Genomic DNA, 23,481 nt, shown 5'->3' on the forward strand with positions numbered 1-23,481 from the left:
CGCTTATACAATTATACGTTTTACACGTAACTTATTAATCTTACGACAGAATCAATTTTAAACAAATTTTTGTTAAAGGACATATATAGGAATTGGTTTTATTAGAATAAGTATTGTATATTGTCACGAATGTTGGAGAGGTAGCTGTTCTTTGATTTAAATGTATCATTGAGTACATATGCTGTTAAGAATAAATAGAATATAGTTAAAATGAGCATCAGTGGTCGAATCTGTAGGGTGCTCGGTTAAAATGCGTGATGCGCAGAAAGGCACAGGTTCAAATCTCACCGCGGCCATGTACCAATGACTATTTTGTCAGATTCAGGGAACCGCGTGAGGTGAGAGGTAAGGATGCAACCAGGACTAAAGCCAGGAGGAAGAAGAAGAATATAGTTAAAATACACACATTTCTCATCATAGCATATTTGCGATTACATTCTCACCTTTTATGGCTTTCTTCTCCCGGTTATTTAAAATAAAAGAACATTTCATCCAAACAGCTTAACATAACATTTGTAGGCCACACGCATGTCTTTCTATAATTTCCTTTTGTTAATAGATATTTAGAAATATCATCAAAATTATAACATAGTGTACGGTAAATAATGGCCAGCAACAATTTTACCAGTATAATTTATGAAATACATTTTTACGTTGCAAACTTTCTAGTCGCCGTCCAGCATAATTTTCCCATGTATAGTTTTCTTTGATAACTTGTAAATTGTACACGGAATGCACAAACAACTCGAATATATCATTCGCAAGGTCAACATGAGCACCGGTCGAGTTTGGAACAGGCTCCGGTCAAACTTTCTAAGCATTTCCTGGACACACGGACGTCATTATTTAAAATCTGTCAAAATTGTGTATTTTATTGCTCCGGCGGCGTATCGGGGGACGTGAATTACATGCTTTCTTATTTAATATTAGTAGCGTCTTGCGTTTGTACGATAATTTATATGGAACGTTATCGCCGCGTTGGATCGCCCCGCTCCGTAGTTATAATCCGGATATTTTTCATGCGGCACCGAGAGCCGTGCCGTGCTGCGTGCGGCGGCCTTAAAGTACGGCAATATTTATAGGGAAGGACCTATAGCCGCAATTATTATAGACCTTCCACATAACACGGAAAGCACAGAAACAACTCTATTTGATTATTTATTTCTGGAGTTTAGCAGTTAGACAGAAATAGCTGATTATTAATGTTTTTTCATAAAACGTCTTTAACATTTCAATCTCACCATCAAAATTCTCATTTACCTTTATTTTGCTTGGAAATATATTTTTTTAAATTAACGTTCTGTTTCAGTCTTTCATAAATTTTATACTATTTGTGTTGTTTAAATATGGAAAAGATATTTTAAACATTAATTTCTCTGTATGATCCCTAATTTATAGCTAGGAGTTAAAGCTGCAATTATTTCTATCCTTCCTCATAGTTACAGAAAATGCTACCGTTGAACCGATGTTTTCTAAGTATAATATGCTTAGAATACTTCTTTATATAACATAAAAAAAAATACAAAAAAGGCAACTAAGGGAATAAACATTCCCGCAGTGCAGCTTTTTACTATGATCCAATATCGCTTAGGTTTCCTACGAAGGTTGCGGAGGTTAGACGGTACTCGTTTTGCGTAAAACCTAACTTGCCCAATCTATTATCATGGTCAAAAGACGCACCCTGGACACAAAGATGTGAACGGAATGAAGGCCAGGAGGAGAAAAAAATATTTACAACAAAAAAAATATGGTTGATACCGTCAATGATTTTCAATGTTGAAGGAGTAAGCTCATAACTTTGTCGTTCATAAAATATCAAATTTACAAGACCATTATTGAGCTTGACGATGTACGACTATAAAATGTGCATATAAAACGTGAAATTATCTGTTTGCAAATTAATTCCGACATTTATTTAACTTTAACTATGTACTTAACAGTAATGGCTTATTATTTAATTTCAAGTTTGAACTTTTCTGATTCTCGATGTAGTTCTCGATCTATATATAAAGATTGGATCCTTATTTAAAAAAGTAGGTAATCTAAATGGAACTATATCGATTATGAGACTATGAATATTAATTATAATAAGATTAATGAAATACTAAGTTAAATCGGTTAAATAAATACTATAAATACCAATATCACAATATTATATATGAATTGAGTCTCGATCAAACTTGAATTTAAGGTACACGCTTTCACAATACGGACCTCACATAGTGGACGCAAGCGCATCCATCATGGAGGGCTCGTTACGTACCCTACAAGCACCGAAACTCCAGGCAGAGATAATAGGCGACACTTTGATACAACCACAGATAAGGGCTGAGGAGTTTCCCATGGCGCAGGATCGTAGGACCGTCACGTGTCGACACATCCGCGGGTCAGAAGGTTAAACGTGGACAAAATACCTCTTTGAAAAATATATCCTATAAAAAAAGTTTTATCTTCTTTGTTGTGTGGCAGGATAACTGTATATGGAATGTATTCTTACATTACATGAATAGAGACAATCTGGTTTCTTCATATTGCTAAATTAATTAATACTTCACATAAACATTTTGTATTAGTTATTCTTACTCCACACTCCACTTTCTTTTTTTCATAAATATTATTCAACACAATGAAACAGAGTGACAAATAATTTACAAAGGGTAACATATAATCAACGCTTATTAAAATAGAATCCACCAAGTTTTCTTTCAGATAAGCACAGTACTATAATTTTACTAAATTTAAAATTCAACAAAGTCTAGATAAACTTAAAAAATATTATGCCGGTTTATCGGACAAAAAATTGCACAATTATCTAATAAATCAATATATTCAAATGTAATCTCCGTAGTTACGACCATAATTGAACACATCAACTTCACCTATAATTTACGGGCAATTCCTGGCGACATAACAAGTCATCGGGTGTATTAAACCTAGTTATGACATAGCAAATGAACTGTTCCAGTTGTTTTATAGTCTGGGAGCTGGGGAACTGTCGCTGTGAATTAGAAACCGCTAGTTACTTAGACTTTATGGACGACAGATACAAATTCATGCGATATGAAGAGATGTTATGTCGAGATATTGCTACAATTATACGACTTTACAGATTTCTAGCATCGGAATATTTTTTTGTAAATGAGAGTTCGACTACATATCGATCAATAAAAAAATATAATATTAAGATAATGATAACATTTCTGGAATGACTAGTCTTATTATAAGCGTGTCGACAATCCCTCCCACGATAATCGAATGTTTCCACTATAATATTAAAAGCATGCCATTTTAACAGCTTCAGCGGTGACTCTCATCAGGTCATCCTAGGCGACGGTGTTTAGACACAGAGAAATCACTAGTGAGATGGCAAGTGACAGAAGCGATTGGTGAAAATCTAACAAAAGTATCGGCCCCACGTAAAGAGTGGGAAAAGATTGCGATATAGGCAAAGAAAATATTTCTGGAACCCTTCGAGTTTAATCGACAACGAGAATTTACAACGTAAAATCTTTAACAGACTGTAACAGAGCCACAAAATATATGTCATTTTTTACGTAAATAAAAGTTTTTACACGAAGCGACTCCCATCTGACCTCCGCAACCTTTGCAGGAGAATCTAAACCGTATTGGATCATGGTTATCAAAGGTATCCTCACGATATTTTCCCTCATCGTCAAAGCATCGTTAGTACATAATTCAATTTCAAACTTTTATTTGCATAATATGAGTACAACAAGGTCTTAAATATTATGTATAACAGATCTTCATATTTACCCTTTCGGATGTTGCAAACATTTATTATGTATTAGTAGACATACAAACTTATACATTTTTCAAACTAATGTACATGACTTCGGCAAAAGAAGAACACGATGCTCTAGTTACAGTAAAGAGGCTAATAAATTCACTTGTGACCCTGCGCCAATAATGTAGAAACGGTATTCCTTACCACCCGAATGTTAAAACTACACTCATTCAATCAACAGAAAGCTATCTCACCCCATTCTCTCAATGTTTACGTCGGAAAAGTTTTCGGGATGTCACCCGGTCTGACCATCAAATTATCTTTGGCTGTATACGAGTATTTATGTAGAATTCGAGGCAAGGAAGAAAATTCAAGATTCTTCAAAAGAAAGATAAGCAAATCAAAACCTTACGTAGTTATACAAAAGGATAGTTTTTAAATAAATACTAAATTTTTTTTCTTTGTGTGATACAATATATGTACTCGTAATTATAAAGGCCTAATACTGGAGCACTGCGAAAGTTTTAAATACCTTTTAGCATTACTCAGTAAAATAACAACGACATTAGTCATACCAATTACTTATTTTAATTCATGGAACAACTAATACCATCTATGAAATTTGAGTACCTATGCCAGACATCCCATTTATAATGGTACTAGACCGACTCCCATACCGATGACTCATATACGTATGAGTAAGTACACATTCATTTTGGATCAAAACACGTGCTCCTTATAGAAATTAACCTAAAATTTTCTTTTTCACATTTAGTGGAATATCAGAAAAGTAGTTGAATTTGTCTACTTAGTGGAATATCAGGAAAGTGTTTAACTTGACAAATCTAGATATACCTATATCAGCCTATACCTTAGCCGCCTTTTACGTCGTCCTATTATTTTATATATTAGTGTCGGGAAGACACATCAACAAATTATATTGTTTTAAAATAATTTAAAATAAATTAAGTGTAAAACTTGACGAATATAAACTGCTTTTTAAACAAATAAAAAGAAATAAGAAAAAATCAACCCGTTTTAAATTACGAAACCAATACTCCACTCTTGTTGAATTCGGAAAATGTCGCTGTTGCTACAGGTTTAATAAAATAATTTTGTGATTTACAATTTTGAAACCAATATGGATCACAGGGAACATATGTCAAATAGATTATTTTCGAAACGTCTAGACAACACGTGCCCCTCAAAAACTTAGTGTGAAAAACAAATTACTCATAACTACTAAATATAAACAACCGCGGAAGTGTGATATTAGGAGTACCAAATGTTTGTAACCAGCATTTCAATAATACATCAATATTACACACAAAACCTACATGGATTAATATTTTATACATTATGAAAGAACAGCGTACCGTGTGGCTCCCGGCACCAATAAAAAAAAGAATAAGACCACACCATCTCGTTCTCATGGATGTCGTCAAAAGCGACTAAGGCATAGGCTTATAAACTTGGGATTCTTCTTTTAGGCGATGGGCTATCAACCTGTCACTTTTTGAAACTGAATTATTTCGTTAAGCCAAACAGCTGAACGTGGCATATCAGTATTTTTAAGACTGTTGGCTCTGTCTAGGGATATAGATGTGTTTAAATGTATATATGTATGAAAGAAAAGCGAACCCGGGCCGGTGCTTAGCGGCGGACACTGTACTTGGACTACGCTAAGATCAACTGAACTTCTCCCATTCTTATCTCCAAAGAGATCTGTAAAGAGAATTTTACAATAAAAGATTCATAAAAAGAAATCATTTTAAATAATGAAGGCTATTATATATGTGTACTAATGATTTTATTGTCGCGCAGGTGGCACTTCGTGTTAATTTTAATTAACATTAAATGACGCCTGTGACACACGAATGGCGGATTTTATAGAAACAATGACTATGCTCTGACTAAGAGAGTCATCTCCTAAAAGGCTTAATATTTTCCGTGGAAACTGTAAATAGAGATAATTACAATCAATTTGCCCTCCATGTCCGTAGTACTCGGTTATATGTTCAGAACGATAAAAACAGTCAACATCACCGCATCATCGTTATGAATCAGTTATTTTTTGGTATAAATATATAAAGAGTAATGACCATCAAGATAATCTACAGTCTATGCATGTAAATATAATTTAATTGCACCTATATTGAATGCTTTCATAAATATTCCAAGACAAATAACGAGGACACAAAAATTATTAACTAGCCCCTGAAATATAATAGTATTAGTATGCTTATGAAGTAATGCTTATATTACTTTGTAATCGTACATCACAATATACGATTACTACAAAGAAATTATTTCTTCTTGATCAATGTTAGTAACTCACATAGTAACTTGCTGTAATATGCAAAGTGAACATAATTTCTAAGAGACTAGAAACCAGTTACCGAAATGCCGTAAGCCAGTAATTAGACAGGTTTATTACAAAGATCATGCTCTAATCATATCATGCCTATGCTCTTGTTTCGTAACCGAATTTAATTAAGTCCGCAACCAAATTTCGAAAGCAAATTATGCGATAAGTAAAAGTCATTATAATGATAGTACTAGACATAATAATACCTAAATGTACTGAGAGTTGCACCAGCTCCAATGTCTCAATTATACCCTGGTGGTCCAACGATGATTTTAATTCAGTTTTGATGAAATAAAACTGTATTATCGGGTACATAAGCTATTACATCAAATAAATTGGTAGAACAACTGGTAATAGGCATGTTATTACGAACATTATCGGAAACCAACAATTTATTTCGTTGTTCGACAGAATTCATATTATTAACTTATACAACGAAACAGAATACTTCATAAATATCATAATAGGCACGATTATGATTATTTTATTACACATAGAAAATATATTTCTTTTGCAATAACGCAAGTGGGTTATTATCTCTGATCAAATAACATCTTCATTTTAATTTATTTATGATATTGTTAACAATCGTATGCCATTAAATGTACAACTTATCATATTTTGATGCAAATGTGTATCTTTATTTATCACACACAGTAAATTAACAGCTGGCCTACTGCTGTTAATCTACTACGATCGAAGGCCTGATACCAACCTATCTTGAAAACTTTTCTAGTTTTATCCTCCAAAATGTCCAAACTTCGATTAGTACACACTAACTCAAGAAGCCTAATAACTTAGGCGGTAAATTAAGACCTACTAAATCCTAAATTGTTAGAACCTTTTAGGCCAACATTATACATCACAGTGCCGAAGTTGGGAAAAATATCCGGAGAGAATATAAGTAGGATGGCTTTCTGACAGTATATTAGGACAATGGCCGGAGATCGGGCTATTTATGTGTTTGTTATCACTCGGAACTATCCTATCTAACGATTTACTCGTTGGACAAACAAAAGTTTTACACCTCCGATAGATAAAGGATTAACAATAGATACTAATGCAGCAGGCGGATCAATAAATTTAAGAAGCAGAGATCCTTTAAGTGCTTGTTTGAAGATGGGTTTAATGTTACTTGAATGTCAACACATTCTTAAAGGTATGTTATTGGCTTTAACAGGAATGTGTTAAAAAGTACTGCAATACGTTTACGTGCCGTATGGTTTCCGGCACCAATAAATAAAATAATAGGACCACTCTATTTCGTTCCCATGGATGTCGTAAAAGGCGACTAAGGGATAGGCTTATAAACTTGGCATTCTTCTTTCAGGCGATGGGCTAACAACCTGTCACTATTTGAATGTCAATTCTATCATTAAGCCAAGTAGCTAAACGTGGCCTATCAGTCTTTTCAAGACTATTGGCTCTGTCGAGTCTACAAGAGATATAGACGTGACTATATCTATGCATACGTTTAGATCTTTCGAATATTTTTTTAACCAGCTCCGTATATTTGCTGAATAAGTATGTCCGTAGAAAAATACCTTTGAGGTACGAAGTTTCAAGTAGTCACGCAACGGTGACGTCACTACTGGCAATTAGGCCGTCTCAAAGTCAAAACAACGTTTTTTTAAGGTTTTCCCGGCGTCTAAACACTGAATAAATGCCTTAAAATAAGAAATGACTTAATACAATGTCAAATTGTCTCGAGATAACTCTCAATCATGCGCTAATATAATCACAAACAAAAAATGATGTAAAAAAACACTCAAAAGCGGATTTGGCAAGTCTGTATGTTACGGAATCCATCACATCAATATTTTGTCAAAAAAGGAATTTACTGAGTATCAATAAGACGATTACTACGCTAATGTTTTTCTGACAAATTCAAAACCGTTTCGTAATCCTCGATTTCATTTTTATTTGAATACATCTGACATTAGATCCGAGACCATAGAAGCAAGCTGCATCGCATAATGTAAGAATGCTATAATTACATATATAGTATGGTATTTTCTAAAAATAAAACATTAACTCAGTGTTAAAGTCATATCGTAGGACAGTGATTTATATAATAGCAGTGCTGCTAAAAAATATAATTTAAGTTATATGATTAAAACTTAGTGAAAATTATTTCACCATTATTTTTATTTCAGTAAATAGCAAGATTGTACTGAAAAAGTTTACTTAGCCAATCCTATCGACATATTTCAAGCATGCGAGACTAAAAAACTAGTTGACAACAAAATAAAATCCTTTTGAGCTTGAACAGTAAAAGTCTATTAATCCTGACACGGCGGTGGTCACAATTTATTGACGTGGAGGTCCCTACACGAGCATTGTAATGACATGATTGTTAACATGATTACAAGAAAAAGTTGGTCAAGTGCGAGCGCCACCCCATGAGGGTGGATTCTGTTAAAATAAAAGTAGCTATTTAATATATTTCACAGTGAAAAAAATAAAAAATTTTTTTAGAAAGAATAGTAATTTCAAAGTATAGTTGGTACTTTGACGCAGAGTTTTTGACGTCTTCATTCCTTACACAAAGCCAAACGTAACAAGACTCGACAGACACCTTTGTAAGAAATCTAGTGATGAAATTGAGATTAAAAGAAAGTAAATTAATAATTGCGAATTTATAAGCATTCGCCTAGATGGACTTTTAAAATCTGAGCAGGAAAAGAAGCAGCTATATATTTTTATTGACTACCAGACGAGCATGAAATCAGTAATAAACAGAAATTTAAATATACGAATCTCTCTTAAGCATATTAGTAAGGATGATACGGAACTCTAAAATGTGATAAATGGACGTGCAGGCACGCGTATGTTGTTATTGGCTCTGATCTTCATCTCTAAGGTCAGAGTTGACCATACACGTAAACGATTGTAACAGGTAACAAATGATGTGATAATCGTATAAGTATAAACAATAATTTCAATTGCAAGTAGAGTACAAATAATTAAGCAAAAGCAAGAATACCCTTATGTTAAAGTAAGCTCGCATAAAATGGCTGATGAATGTGAATGAAACGAAAGATTGTAGAGCAGGGATCGTGATGAGAATATGTCGTTCCTTCCTACTTCTCAGGGAGGAGGCACGAAACGTAAATGTAAGGTATTTGTTTGGGCTTCCATTTAATTTCAAAAGCTCTTTTGAGCGACGGACTAACACACGCTGTCAATATCATCTCAATTCTGTCATTAAGCCATTTAGTTAAACGTGGCCTTACAACCTTTTCGAGACCCCTCGGCCCTCTATACCCCGTTAGGGGATAAATACGTGTTTGTGTATGTATTTACCATTTTATATAAGTACTTCTCTATTTCTTAGAATTTCCCCACAGATCAATCGTATAAATGAATAGTCGTGTTCTCCAATTAGTAAAGCCATACTAAACGTATACCTGTCATTAATTCCACAGTTCTAAGTAGCAATCCGGGTGGTTCATTTGTCTAACCCCACTGTCAAACAGATGCGAGAGCCGGCCGCGATAACTGGTTCGTAAAATAACAAGGATACAGAGAAAACCTTTTAAATGAATAAATCTATTAAATTAATATAAAACTAGCCCTACAACTCTACAGGAATAGGTGTGCCAATCTTCAATTACAATGATTGAGTAAAAACATTGTTATTACTATTCAAGGTGAAAAAGGCGTGAATTGCATCAAAATTATTAACCGCGCCTATTCAAATTTGTTCACGTTTAAAAACGAATAGAAATTGCCTGCTAAAAACTAGGTTCTGTTAATAATAGTTCTGTTGGACAATTTAAAGAAGAAAAATACTCTAAATTAGACTCGGGCCATTAAAAGCATCAAGATATAATTTCTAATTTTACAAATGTATCTTGAACGGAACTAATAAAAACCGAAAGCCATCCTTCCGTACATTATTTATTCTGTAACAGGAGCGAGCAATGTCAGCAATGCCGATGGTTATTTATGGCGAAGACAGCGGACGGACGCATCGCAACAAAAGCCCAGACAAATGATCGAGATAATCTCGTTGTTAGCTCTCGGACTACAATATCGTCTAATCTGTGTAACTAATATGCGATGTGATGAACGATACGATACGCTTCTACTTACAAGTTAGTAAGTCTGAATAGATTTTAAACATAAAAATAACGCTTTTTCTCGAAAGTAGGCAGAGACTACTGTTCCACTTGCCACGATCCCTGCATAAATATTTCACTTCATCCACATTCGTCACTCTTTTCATGCACTCTTAGATTTTTCCCTTGGCCAGAACATCCCTGGTTATACATTAAGATCTTCCCTTCGAACATTTCCAATCCACAATATATTGGCTAAGTCAACCTGTTAAATAGTCAAAATGTTCACATTTTTATCTGTGTGCTTACAACATGATAATTTTCTTTAATTTATATTATTTCTTTCACGTGTTACAGTTAAGTTTTATAGAGTTCGAAAATTCAGAATTTATGACTTAATAAAGTTTAGTCTGTTTTCGTCGCAACAACTGTTACACACGAGAACACGAATCAAGCGACAAATGCCTTTCGAATTCCGAAAGAGTGCGTGGGCTCACAGCGGCACTGTTTAAACCGTCGGATTATAAAATAAATTTTCTTTACAGAAATGACATTTGCTACAAAATATATAGTGTACAGGTACACAACAAAAATGTTATACAGATGTAAAGGGACATTTAAAAGATTTTTTAGGAAGTCAAGAAAGGATGCACCCCGACCCTGATTCGGCTCGTCTAACGACAGAGAAGTGAATCCAGTTCTTTCTGGAAACCAGCCATGTTAAGAAATTAATATTAACACTTATAAGTCACCTCGCATAGACCTTGCAATAAACCTTCTGTACACTCGATATTATCGATAATTTCTGTTCAACACGCCGCCGCTGGGCAGTCGCAAGCAAGCCCGTAGATGCGCGAGCGCATGCGACAGAGTTCAATTGAATGTCGACTTTCGATTACCAGAATATGGAGTTACGTACACAATTGCCACTTAATCTAAAATTTTGTAGTCAGCCAAATAAAGCGACATTAAGTTCAAACAGTTAATTTCTAACAAATTTTATTTTACTTTTCGAGCAATAATAATTCAATTTAAACTGAGACTAAGAGTGGGTTGCACCAAATGACAGTGACAAATCCTGATAAGTCGTCAAATACTTTATTATCATAATTTGTGTTTCACCAATTATAAGTACAATGGTCACTGTTTATTATTTAATTAAATGTTTTAAGTTAATTTGGACAAAATTCACGCTTACAAATTGTAACCGAAACTTTGAATTCAGAAAAAAAAAAATTACCGAGTCGAAAGTTAACTGGAACAGTTGAAAATGGAGACTACCTATATTTGTAAATTGAGACTGCAGAATAGTGTACTAACAGGTTACTTGTATTTTCGGACTATTTATGACAAACCTAAGTATTAAAGACCATTGAGAGCAAGCAATAAATAGCTGAATCAAATACCACACACAGAACAGACACTCGTGTACCCGGCTTGAGCCCAGCACAGCAGCGCCGCGGCCCGAGGCGCGCCTCACCCACGCCTCGCCGCAAGATTTATAACATTACCCATATTCGGCCTACGAATGGCGCCAATTCGACGATTCAAATTAAAATCAGCCGCTAGTGCAAAACGATAACACGCCGCTCGCGTCTCTGATAGATAGCCGGGCTGTTTCTGATGACGCGAAACTATATAAAATTGTACTATACAAATCGTTGAAATTAGGGTAGAGCTGTTAAAAAAATTCAATTCAAGATCGATCAAATTCTTATGGATTGGAATTAATCTAGTATATATACATATATATTTATAAGCACTACAGGTACATATGTTTATATCCTTCCGCGAATAACCTAATTAAAAAATACTTATGTCTATTACATAAAAAATTTACTATAATAATAATCACATACGTAGAGGGATATTCCAAGGAGATGCGCTGAGTCCCTTGTGGTTTTGCCTGGCACTTAATCCTCTTTCTAATTTGCTTAAAAATTCTGAAAAAGGGTTTAAAATTCAAACTGATAGCGATCACCACATTCTTTCCCACTTAATGTATATGGATGACATTAAACTTTTTGGCCAATCACTAGAAGAACTAAACACTTTGACTGATATTACAGAAAAATTTTCATGTGATATTTGTATGGAATTTGGTATAGATAAATGTTCAATTCAATCTGTTAACAAAGGGAAAATTGAAAATAATTCATATACACTGCAGAATAACGAACTTATAGAACCTTTAGATCAAATAGTAGGCTATAAATATTTAGGATACCAACAAAGTCGCCAGATACATCAAAAAGAAACAAAACAGAAACTAATGAATGAATTTAGAACACGATTGCATAAAATACTTAACACACACCTTAACGCACGCAACACAATCAAAGCAATAAACACATTCGCTGTACCGATTCTTACCTATTCCTTTGGAATTATAAATTGGTCACAAAGTGACCTCAAAAATCTTCAACGTACCATCAATACACTCATGACTAAGTACCGAAAACATCATCCTAGATCATGTATTCAAAGACTGACTTTACCCAAACACGAAGGAGGAAGAGGATTAATTGACATACAAAACTTACATAACAAACAAATTACATCATTACGGTCGTTCTTCTTTCACCACTCACAACAATCGTCTTTACATATGTCAATCGTTCAGGCAGATAAAAAATATACACCCCTCAATTTGACAGATCCTACAAAACAGAAAAACGAATCCATAACCACAACTCAACAAAAAATAGAATGTTGGAGCCAAAAATCCCTTCATGGTAGACATCGCCTTGACTTGATCCACCCAAATGTTGACAAAGCTGCGTCAAACGCCTGGCTCAAGCGAGGAGAGCTGTTCCCTGAAACGGAAGGATTTATGTTGGCTATACAGGATCAAGTGATAGATACAAAAAATTACAGGAAATATATTATAAAAGATTTACAAAATGACTTTTGCCGCCACTGTCATAGTAGTCCAGAAACAATCCAGCATATCACTAGCGCATGTAGATCGATTTCACAAACGGATTACAAACATCGCCATGATCAGGTTGCAGCCATTATCCATCAATACCTTGCAGATAAGCATAAACTGATCACACAAAAAACTGCTTACTATAAATACAAACCTCAAGTTATTCTGGATTCCCCTGAGTGCAAGCTGTATTGGGACAGGACCATACTAACAGACAAGACCGTACATCATAATAGACCAGACATAACACTTTATGATAAAACTAAGAAAATAGTATATTTAATTGATGTAGCAATTCCAAACACACACAATCTTTCATCTACTCATACAGAAAAAATAACAAAATATACAGACCTTGCTATAGAACTTAAAAGTCAGTGGCGTGTAGATACAGTAAAAACAGTCCCTATCGTCATTTCTTCTACAGGAGTCATACCTCAATCTTTACACGCTAGCTTAAAAACACTAGATATACACCCACTCACCTTCATTCTCATGCAAAAAGCAGTAATACTAAATACGTGCCGCACTGTCCGTAAATTTCTCTCTTCCGAATCTTAAAAAAAAAAAAAAAATTCTTCTAAACTTGAACTGTTTGCGTTTGGCCACAAGCCCGCGTTAACAGTAAAATCCCTAAAATTATCTTTAGGAGAAAAACAAATAAAATAAGAAATAATAATAATAATAAAGGCGTAGGGACGTGACGACCCCATCGCCCTCTGTGGAAGGGTTTCCTTCCCAGTGCAGTCAGTCTCCGCGAGGCGGCTTGTGGCGAAGCCGTTGGTGAGTGGCGACACCACGGACCCTACCTCCTGGGGAACATACAGACATGCGCCATACACACACATACACACAGTAACACTTTCCCCGCCTCTGGCTTGTCTTAGTCGGCCGGCCAGAGTGGAGTCGCAAGAGCAGATCCTATGCTCCAGGATGGAAGTGTATTGCACGTAATGGCGTAATAGCGGGGAAACCAGCACGGGGTCATACCTCGTGCTCGTGAAACCGGGGCCGCACCTCTCGGCATCCTATAGCTGCTTTTAACGTGTTGCGCCCTGGCCGCCGCATGGTGGCTTATTTAGGGTGCCCACAGGCTGCTGTATAGCCAATGAGCAGCGAGTCACCATCTGCCTAATCAAAATTTCGTGAGAGATTTTCGAGGCAGATGTCCGTATCTCACTCCATAGCCCAGTAATCCAATCCACTAGCATCCCATCCGCATGACCCAGACTAAGTAAATCCCTACCTGGCAATAGTTTGGCAGTTGGGGAGGGCTGTCCGTTGGTGTATCCCAATGGTTCATCAAGGGACAGATCTCCACAGCTGCAGCCATCTCACTCTAGAACAAAAGGTACCAAAGGGCCTCTTCATGTTGGCTTCGGCCCCATGAACGCCTCCCAAATGACCGGGTCCCTATGGGCCCGTGCACATTTTACATGTACCAACATAATAATAATAATAATACTCCGCAGGGCAGCTTGTGGCGAGCTGTTGGGGAGTAGCGACCCCACGGACCTGAGTGCTCCCAGGGGAGGCCCCTGTTCCTCGCCTCCGATCTTCCTTCGCCAAGGTCGGAGTGGAAACCGATGAGGGACAGGACCCCTACCTCTGGCTTGCCTTAACCGGCCGGTCAGAGTGGAGTCGCGAGAGCTATACGCTCGAAGGATGGAAGTGTAAAATGTCATAACGCCGGGGGTGCCTGACTGGATCACCAGGATTTCACGCCCCGCAGTCTCACCTCTCGACATCCTTAGCCACCCACGCCGATGTTGCCCCTTTGTTGCCAATCATGGTGACTGATTTGAGGGGCCCATTTAGTGAGTGGCGAGTCACCACCTGCCACATAATAATCACGTATTCATGATTATGGCACTTTCTACGTGAGGTCGTATGTTAGTTTTTCCTTAACTTAAACTCAATATGGGGAATAATCGTCACTTCGGATTTAACAAATTGACAAAATGGCTAAAAATAAACAATTGGACGCAAAATTATTCTTTCCGATCATTTAACAATTCATATTTAATTATGTATGTTTTATAGCCTTGAAATGGGTTGTTTAAATTTGACTAAGCCTTTATATGCCCAAATGATACACATTGTTCATCAAGTTCACGTGCGATTAATTGCCTGCCCATGTGAATACCACTACGCGTCTTTGCTCGCCCGAGCAGAAGATCTGTAGCATGTTCATTTTCAAACATTGAATGGTATATATTTAAATTGTATACTTCAGTAGTATTTCCATACATTTTCATTTGGTTGCATACTTTGCTGAGTATATTTTTAAGAAAATATAATTTCAACTATAACTTACTCATATACTTTATTTTCCGGCGGTATTATTCGTCCTGGCATTAAAATTTTCTTGTAGAGCACTCCGGCTGCCTGCAACTCCTATAACAATAAAACGAGACGTAGTAGTGTAAGCATACTACAAAAATGAGTGTATAATTTCTATCTAAATAAATCTAACGTAGTGGCCATCAAGACATTGACATTGACAGTGTTTAAATACTGAAGTTTGCGGACAATATAGATGCCAAATATTAAAACACAGATTTCCTTTAAACGACTAAATTTAATTTATATAAAAACTAAGTAAGAAAATTCAGCTTATAGCTGAATAACTCCCAAAACCAGTACGTTATATTACGAAGCAACATCTTTGACAGTTCACAAAAGAAAGCGAAACAAGATTTAAATTTAGAAGTAACAGATACTTCAAAGTACTTCAAATAATTCAACATCTATATCAAAACGAGTTATTAATGATAATGTTATTTTATTTGAGATCGAGAATAATTAGAGCGTGAAATAGTGAAGAGTAAACGAAATAATTGAGTGGTAATCCCGATGTCGGGCGATGACAAGTCTCAATAAGATTATGTACGGAACACGAGGTGGTGAAATCATTGAACAAATCATTGAACCGCTGCATTTGATAGTAGATTATAAATTTTGTTAATCGGTTTAATTCTGACGCAGCAGCACTACAACGTCGACATTGTGGGTTTATTTTTTGCTTTTTACAGTTGGATGAGACACATTTGTTCCGGTTGCAAATATTAACATACTAAATTTTAATTGAAATATAAGAAAAATTATCAACCCTTATTTATTTAGATATTTAATGTTTTCTTTAAATAAGTTTTTTCTGCAAAAACGAATACTGATACCCTTATTTATTTAGATATTTAATGTTTTCTTTAAATAAGTTTTTTCTGCAAAAACGAATACTGAACATAAAACTTATTTTTTTTTGTATAGGTATATATTAAGAGTATTTTAATACAAGCATTGTAGTAATATCATCGACATTGATGTCGACATATCGACGTGGCGTTGACACGAGCGCGTGTCACGTACGTCACTAGCTGTCACAGAAACTGGCGTCTTGTCAGATTGATCAAATAATCATGTGATAGAAATATCAACACGATAATAATTTAACTGTTCAAACGTTAATTTTTTTAATCCATGTTCACATACTTTATAACCTATACATTAAATCATTTACATAAGCATAAAGTTTGGTGGCGCCTCCTTTTACGTGCACTATAAAATATATCGATTATTTTATTTTTACATTCGATTGTTTGATAAACCTTACTAAAATAAGTAGGTATTAAGAAAAGCTATAGAGTATTTATTGTATATTGATATTCAATTTTACAGGTTAACAAATACGCCTTAGAACTTCCTAGACTCTTATGAACGAAATAATGTAACAATATTGCAATAGTTATACAAAATGAAATTGATAAATTCAGCAGCCGAATCGGCATCGGCCTATTCTCTGCGCCGGCGCGCGGTCGCGGCTCTCCATGAAAACCTAATTTTACGATCGGATTATGCTTCAAGATGAATGCAAGGCAATCAGACGTACGCACGAACAAAGCATCGTACTGGAAAATGTGACTTTGAATCGTAAAACTAAGCGTAACTTTATTGCTTTCCAACGCACTAGCTGAGTATCCTAAAGACGTTATCCCTACAACTAAGAATTATACCGATCTTTACTAGTGATGTACCGCCGTACCACACGTGTCATGAAATTTCTATTGGTTTCGTATGCTCATATCGTTTTTGATCAACTAGGCATTAGGTCATGGCAAGGCTAATGTTAAACTGGTTAATGCACAAAAATTTTCGATGCAAAATGTATTATAATTAGTATCTGAAAGCTTCAAATTGCTGATATTCTATTCACCGTCACATGGACTTTAAAAATATCTGTTATCTTCTCTTATGAATAGTCAAAATAACTTGTGATTACAACACTATCTTCGACTCAACCTTAGTTTCAACATATGTTTTGTAGTTTTCATTATTAGTAACAAACCTCCGAGGAATATTTACGAGTCTGAGACGCGTGTTTTGGTATGTGACTTTGGTATGTGAATGTATTTCTAACAGCTAGTGAGAAAAACCATTCACATTGTCTGAAACGCTTGCAAGAAATATTCTGACTGACGTTTTCTTACATCCCATAATTACACTAAGATTTGTTGTCGTGGTTAAGCAATATATATTTGTAAAATTTGTATGAACTTATAAACCATAACATAACAAGAGCAATACAAATCAAATAAAAATCTATTGCGTATAGGCAAATTTTTGTTGGTACGAAAAGCCAGACGTCACGCTTTTTAACTCTATATGAACAAACAAAAGAAAAATAGCAATCATACTTACCCTTGGATTGTAATAGCGGCTTGTATTAGTGAGGTCGATCACCGCTCCCAAATTAGGCACAGTTTGTAACAAAGCTGGGACATCCCATCTGAAAGCAACAAGAACAATCAAACAATAAACCAAAATCCATAAAAAAGAACACTCAACAATGGCAATGACTGGATTTAGTAAAATAATTATTCTTATTCGCATCCATATCAATTGCAATGCCATATTCACTGAGAAGATGGGAGGTCGCCGGGTCATAGTGCACTGTCAGGTTTTAAATTAAAATATGTCCTGAGATCACTCAAGACTTTAAAAACCTCATTTTCAAAGTTATGTTTTTTTACAATAGGCATTAAGATTAAAATTGAATTGAATCACTACATTGTATAAGCAGATATGCGTAAAATTGATCCTTCCTTTACAACAGCCGCTTACTTATAGGTACTGTTTATTTCACCCACACTTTCACTAATGCTTACTCAAAAGAATGAAATATGAGCATTATTATGCCCAAATAAAATACATCGTCATACTAGTTTTTACCCGGAGTTTCACTACCATGGGAATTTCCGGTCAATAATTTCCATATACCTAATGTGGAATATATTTCTTACGTAGGTATCAAATTCCGTGCGCTCATTAAGCTGAAGTAACTGTCTAGTCTATACATCCGTACGTCACCATCCTTATAAACTTTCTTAATTTTATTAAATACTAGCGACCCGCCCCGGCTTCGCACGGGTGCAAAATTATAAATGTTATTATACATAAAAACATTCCTCTTGAATCACTCTACCTGATACAAAAAAACGCATCAAAATCCGTTGCGTAATTTTAAAGATTTAAGCATACAGACAAACAGACTAAAATAGCGACTTTGTTTTATACTATGTAGTGATTAGTAGTCTCATATAGAACTTACATTTCAGTTATATCTCGATTGCCAACCTGAACATCCTGAAACAAGAGAAAAGTATCATAAAATCAGTATCAACTAGTTGTCATTCGTTCGTAGGTATAGTGTGTTTTATTCTAACTGATACATCTCTCAACTTTCTACGATCCCTGCACCTTGCGTACTTTCTTTGCTGAATCTTCAATTTAACACAGATTGTACTCTTTAAAATATATATACCCGAGTGTGCACAAGTCAAGCCTTTTTCTTCAACTTCTGACTACTCTTAATCCTAAAGAAAAGCAATCTCTCAACCTAAACTAACATTTATGTAAGTACTACTTCCTTTAACCTCAAAGATTTTATTAGGTACTTCATAAAGTCCACGATTAGGTAAATGTTAATCGAGGCAAAATTAATTTACCATGTGGTACCAAAGCTGGGGTAAATTGGTTGTACCATTAGTATACGGACCTGTGGTCAGAGACAATGCGTCTTTGAGAAAGCCGGCAGGCGACAGTGCAGTGATAAGGGGACAGATCAATCATTACAGGCCTACCTGACCGGTGTCAACGACCTCGAAGTCATCTGACATGATCAAGTTTTGAACACGCCGATGTGCCTTTCATTAGATTATTTTGTTTGATTTATTGAAAAAAATTGCCGACGTAGACAAAATATTATGGTAAAGGCTACCGACACCATAATGTAACATCTTTGAATGCAGGGTCACTTCTCAGGAAGGAACATGATCGGAAAACCATTTTTAATGTGACATGAAAATTAAACAAGTTCAGGAATTACGACAACATCAAGATGAATAACTTATAATTATAACAACCAGATTTAACAATGAATAAGTGTTTGAATATAATATTTGAAATCGCTAAAACATAAATCTCAAAAAGCCATTTCGTTTCACCGCAGGCCAAGAATTTGGGTGAAATTTTCAATTTCCAAAAATTACACTAAATAAAAATGTCAGTCCCCATAATAATAGGTTGTTAGATTGGCCGTAATTTATCGACGGTGTTGACATGGTAAAAAAAGATAAAACGAAATATTGGAGCGCCAGGAGGTGTGTCTAAAGGGGGTTAATTTTCAATTTGGATTCGCCGGTGGCCTTTATAACTTAAAAGACCGATTTAAATAAATACCTGCAGTTATGATACTGAGAAATGTGCATAAATATCAGGACTTGCTACTTGATATCTCTTTGATTAACGTTTCATATAACCAATTAAAATTAAGGAGAGAAATGAAAAAAGTTGCAAGCAGGCACACCGACGACTTTTAAAGCAATGACGGTTTTATGAGTACAATATTTTTGTTAAGGGATAAATACGTGATTTTATATATTTTATGTTTATATGTAATATTCCGAAATGTTATCTTATCATCAAAATTTAATGGAACATGGAGTTCTAAAAAAATTAAAAATGTTTGGGACATGAAACAAAATTAGTAATGAATGAAAAAAAAAAACGACGGAATGAGTTCGGACCATCCGCAATAAAATTTTCCTTATTATTATTTCATTCCAACAAACATAATTTACTTACAATAAGCGTTAAAAAACTATATTCATTAAAAAAAAATCTTAAAGCGATACTTAATCCTAGTAAGTATGTAACTACACAACAAATTGGCATGCTTTTCAAATATATCTGGTATTAAATACATATTGGACGATGCAATAAAACCAAAGGAGTTGAACCGTGATCATAAATCGATTCCATTACGATATTAATGACAATCGTAACTCTCAATCACAAGTCGAAACTGCACACACTGATACGCGCCAATATTATTGGTACTCCAACTGCGTAAAGCCAACAAAATAAAAGAATATTTTCACGACATATGTATGTCAGTTCCAAGGTGAAATTAAAGGTAGTAGTTACTCTGGGATTTGATAAAAGATGATAGGACAGAAGAACCGCCAACAAAAATAAAACCCATAATTTTTAAAAAAATAATAAATAATATTTAGACGGGACAAATCACACAGATAGAGCTAGCACCAAAGTAAGTTAAGTGACTTGTGGTGTGGGATCCTATCCCAACGATACTATATTTTATAAATATATAAACATATAAGGCCTACGCCAGTGACAGGCAACCAAGTCGCATTAAAACCCACCACCACATTACCACATTAATAAATACACCCTATTAAAAAAACAACTGAAGTTAAAAGGAAAGCACTAACGTAAAGCTGAAGTAAGCATCGACATATAACATTTTTGCTATCCCTACAAAATTTTCATTTGTTGCAGTAGGTGAAACAAATAATAGCCTACGGGGATCATATCGACGCTCCTTATTAATCCCGAATGAAACAGTAACAGTCTAGATGTAATAGTCGAAGTTTATCGATATTGTCGAACAAATTAGGCTATCAATAGCACATATATGTTTTATTACATATTTGATTGTAGTTTCATTGTAGACCTTTTGTCATTCTCATTTTCTTTTAGATTATGGTAGGTACACGCTTTGTAGACTAGGTACAGTGAAAACAAAAGTCTCTGCTCTCTGCCAACCAAAGCATCTTTCAAAATCACCTGATCCGGGAATCAGCTAAATTATACACCGCTTATACAGAATATTTTTTTTTTAATTCCATATTTATTGAAATTTCTCTGCGTTGACAGTTTTTATCGTACAAGGAAGAAATCGTCAATAAAATAATCAACAAAGCGATTTAATAAATCGTCGATTGCCTGCTGACAAAATCCATACAAGCGAAATGAAACGTCACATTATTTACACGTGTCGTACACAACAATAAATGTAAGATTGTCATTTTTACGACGCAAGTATGAGCAAACTCAGGGTTATATATCACCTGTAAGGATGCTGTTGCATTTTCATCATCATATTATGTACGTACAAGGACGGCTGAGTGAATCGTTTAACGATCATTAATTACATAAACGATCATGTGAAATTCTTAAAGACCAGATAAATCAAAATCTGTCATACATAAAAAGATATCTCCAAGTGACATCTGCATAAAAAGAGACTGTTACATGTATAATCTGCGATATCAATTTAAACGAGATGTAAAAAATAATAAAACGACTAAAGGATTTAAATCAGTTTAGCTCGGTTATACAAAAAGCGAAGCGCATAAAAAACGAATCGGTAAAGCTCTGGACCTCCCATCAAATTACAAGTGGCAAGCTTCTGAGTTATCGCACGATCGCGTGTCGACAAAACGAATAACACCTTTGCACGCCCCGATCATATTTGACAAATGCTGGGATCAAATAATCGCAAATCGGATTCCACCAGCAGTTTAGCGATATTGAACCGATTGTTACAATCAATAAGGATTCAATTAATATAACGAGTACATTCGCATATCATGCGATAAAGATCTAAATATGTAAAATAATGATGAAGACCGTCTAGTAAATAGCAAACCTCACACTTAAAGATAAACTGACTATAGAAACATTTTCGAGACAAATAAGTTCAACTGAATAAGCCTTGTCTTAACAAACTAGACAAGGGTGTTACGCAAATCGAATGTATTGGTGAGTCAACGTCATGTTTCGAGTATTAAATTACATTTTGTGTTGTGAGAACAAATCTGGTCGAGAGGAATAGAATTTACGAGTCTACAGAAATGGTCTTGTAACCGCTTATCGAGATCACAACACCAAATAACTTTGGTCACTTTCTCCAAATGACCCATAGTCATTCGAGCATCTTATACCAAAACTGTTTACTATAATAATTATACCCAAAAAACGATTGAACCGGAACAAATGGTAAAAAATAATTTGTTAGCATTTCACAATGAATTACTTATAACTATTTATGAAGATAAAACATATGATATCTGTGTATTTATTTATAAAACTTACCTCTTTAAACTTTAAATGCATCAAACCGGTATGACAGCTTAAACTAGATTCCTAACAGATTTCATAAGAAGTAATAATTACCTTTGATAATATTCTAAAATATTCATATAGAATATTAACGGGCGTGCAACATTTTAATTATTCCGATTCATTGTACATTGTTAAGTGACAAAATTTTAAACGGCACCGCCGGTCTAATAAATCATTTATAGGGTAACTGTTTCGACAAGTCAAATATGCAAGATCACTTAGGCATTTTAAAGTAAATTTGGGATTTTATTCTTTTGAGATTAAGATTTATTTTTCTCTGGATTTTTAAGCTATGCTATGTGATGCTTTGCATTGTCATCGTGTTGTTTTTCGACAATCATTTGATCCGTTACGTCGTTTATTCCAATGGTAATGATGGCATAATTGACAGAGGGCAACTATTGTTCCTATTGTGTTCTATTGATATTAGGGTTTTGTCGCCTTGTAATGGTGGAGCTCTTCGTATTGTTATCGCGATCGTAACAAGCAATCTCCAACGGTTGTGACATCGCGCCACTGCCAAGGTAGATCCAAAAAGGGTGGAGTTTCTCATTCAAATTTGTTACCTCTTAACGAACATTCTATTATTTCCACATAGCAGTTTTAGATAAAACTTAGAGCGTCGGTTACTGGCTAGTAAAGGCATCCGAACCGTAAACGGGATGTTCCGGATTTTTATCCCCCTTGTGACCTTTAATTGGTGACACTTTCTGAATCAAAAAATCGGACTAATAGAATCGAACTTATATTATTTCGATTTCTTTGTTGACCAAGGATTTACATTTGGAAATTTGAAAAAAAAATGTATTAAGCGATGCACAAGCATATAGTATTATAATATCCCCATTTTTCACTTATTTAGTTCTAATCAAACAATAACCCA

The 23,481-nt window shown here is 35.0% G+C and overlaps 1 protein-coding gene across 1 annotated transcript in view; it reads right to left on the reverse strand.

Annotated features, from left to right (window-relative positions):
* The window catches only part of LOC106135707 (RNA/RNP complex-1-interacting phosphatase), a 61,490-nt gene that overhangs the window by 12,862 nt on the left and 25,147 nt on the right, over nucleotides 1-23,481 (reverse strand). Inside the window, exons 3-5 of the mRNA XM_013336077.2 lie at nucleotides 18,718-18,752; nucleotides 17,808-17,895; nucleotides 15,427-15,506 (exon numbers count right to left, since the gene is read on the reverse strand). Of these exons, the coding sequence (XP_013191531.2) occupies nucleotides 15,427-15,506; nucleotides 17,808-17,895; nucleotides 18,718-18,752 (203 nt within the window). The remainder of the gene's footprint in view (nucleotides 1-15,426; nucleotides 15,507-17,807; nucleotides 17,896-18,717; nucleotides 18,753-23,481) is intronic.

This window comes from Amyelois transitella, chromosome 8 (assembly GCF_032362555.1).
Source record: "Amyelois transitella isolate CPQ chromosome 8, ilAmyTran1.1, whole genome shotgun sequence".
Lineage (NCBI taxonomy): Eukaryota > Metazoa > Arthropoda > Insecta > Lepidoptera > Pyralidae > Amyelois > Amyelois transitella.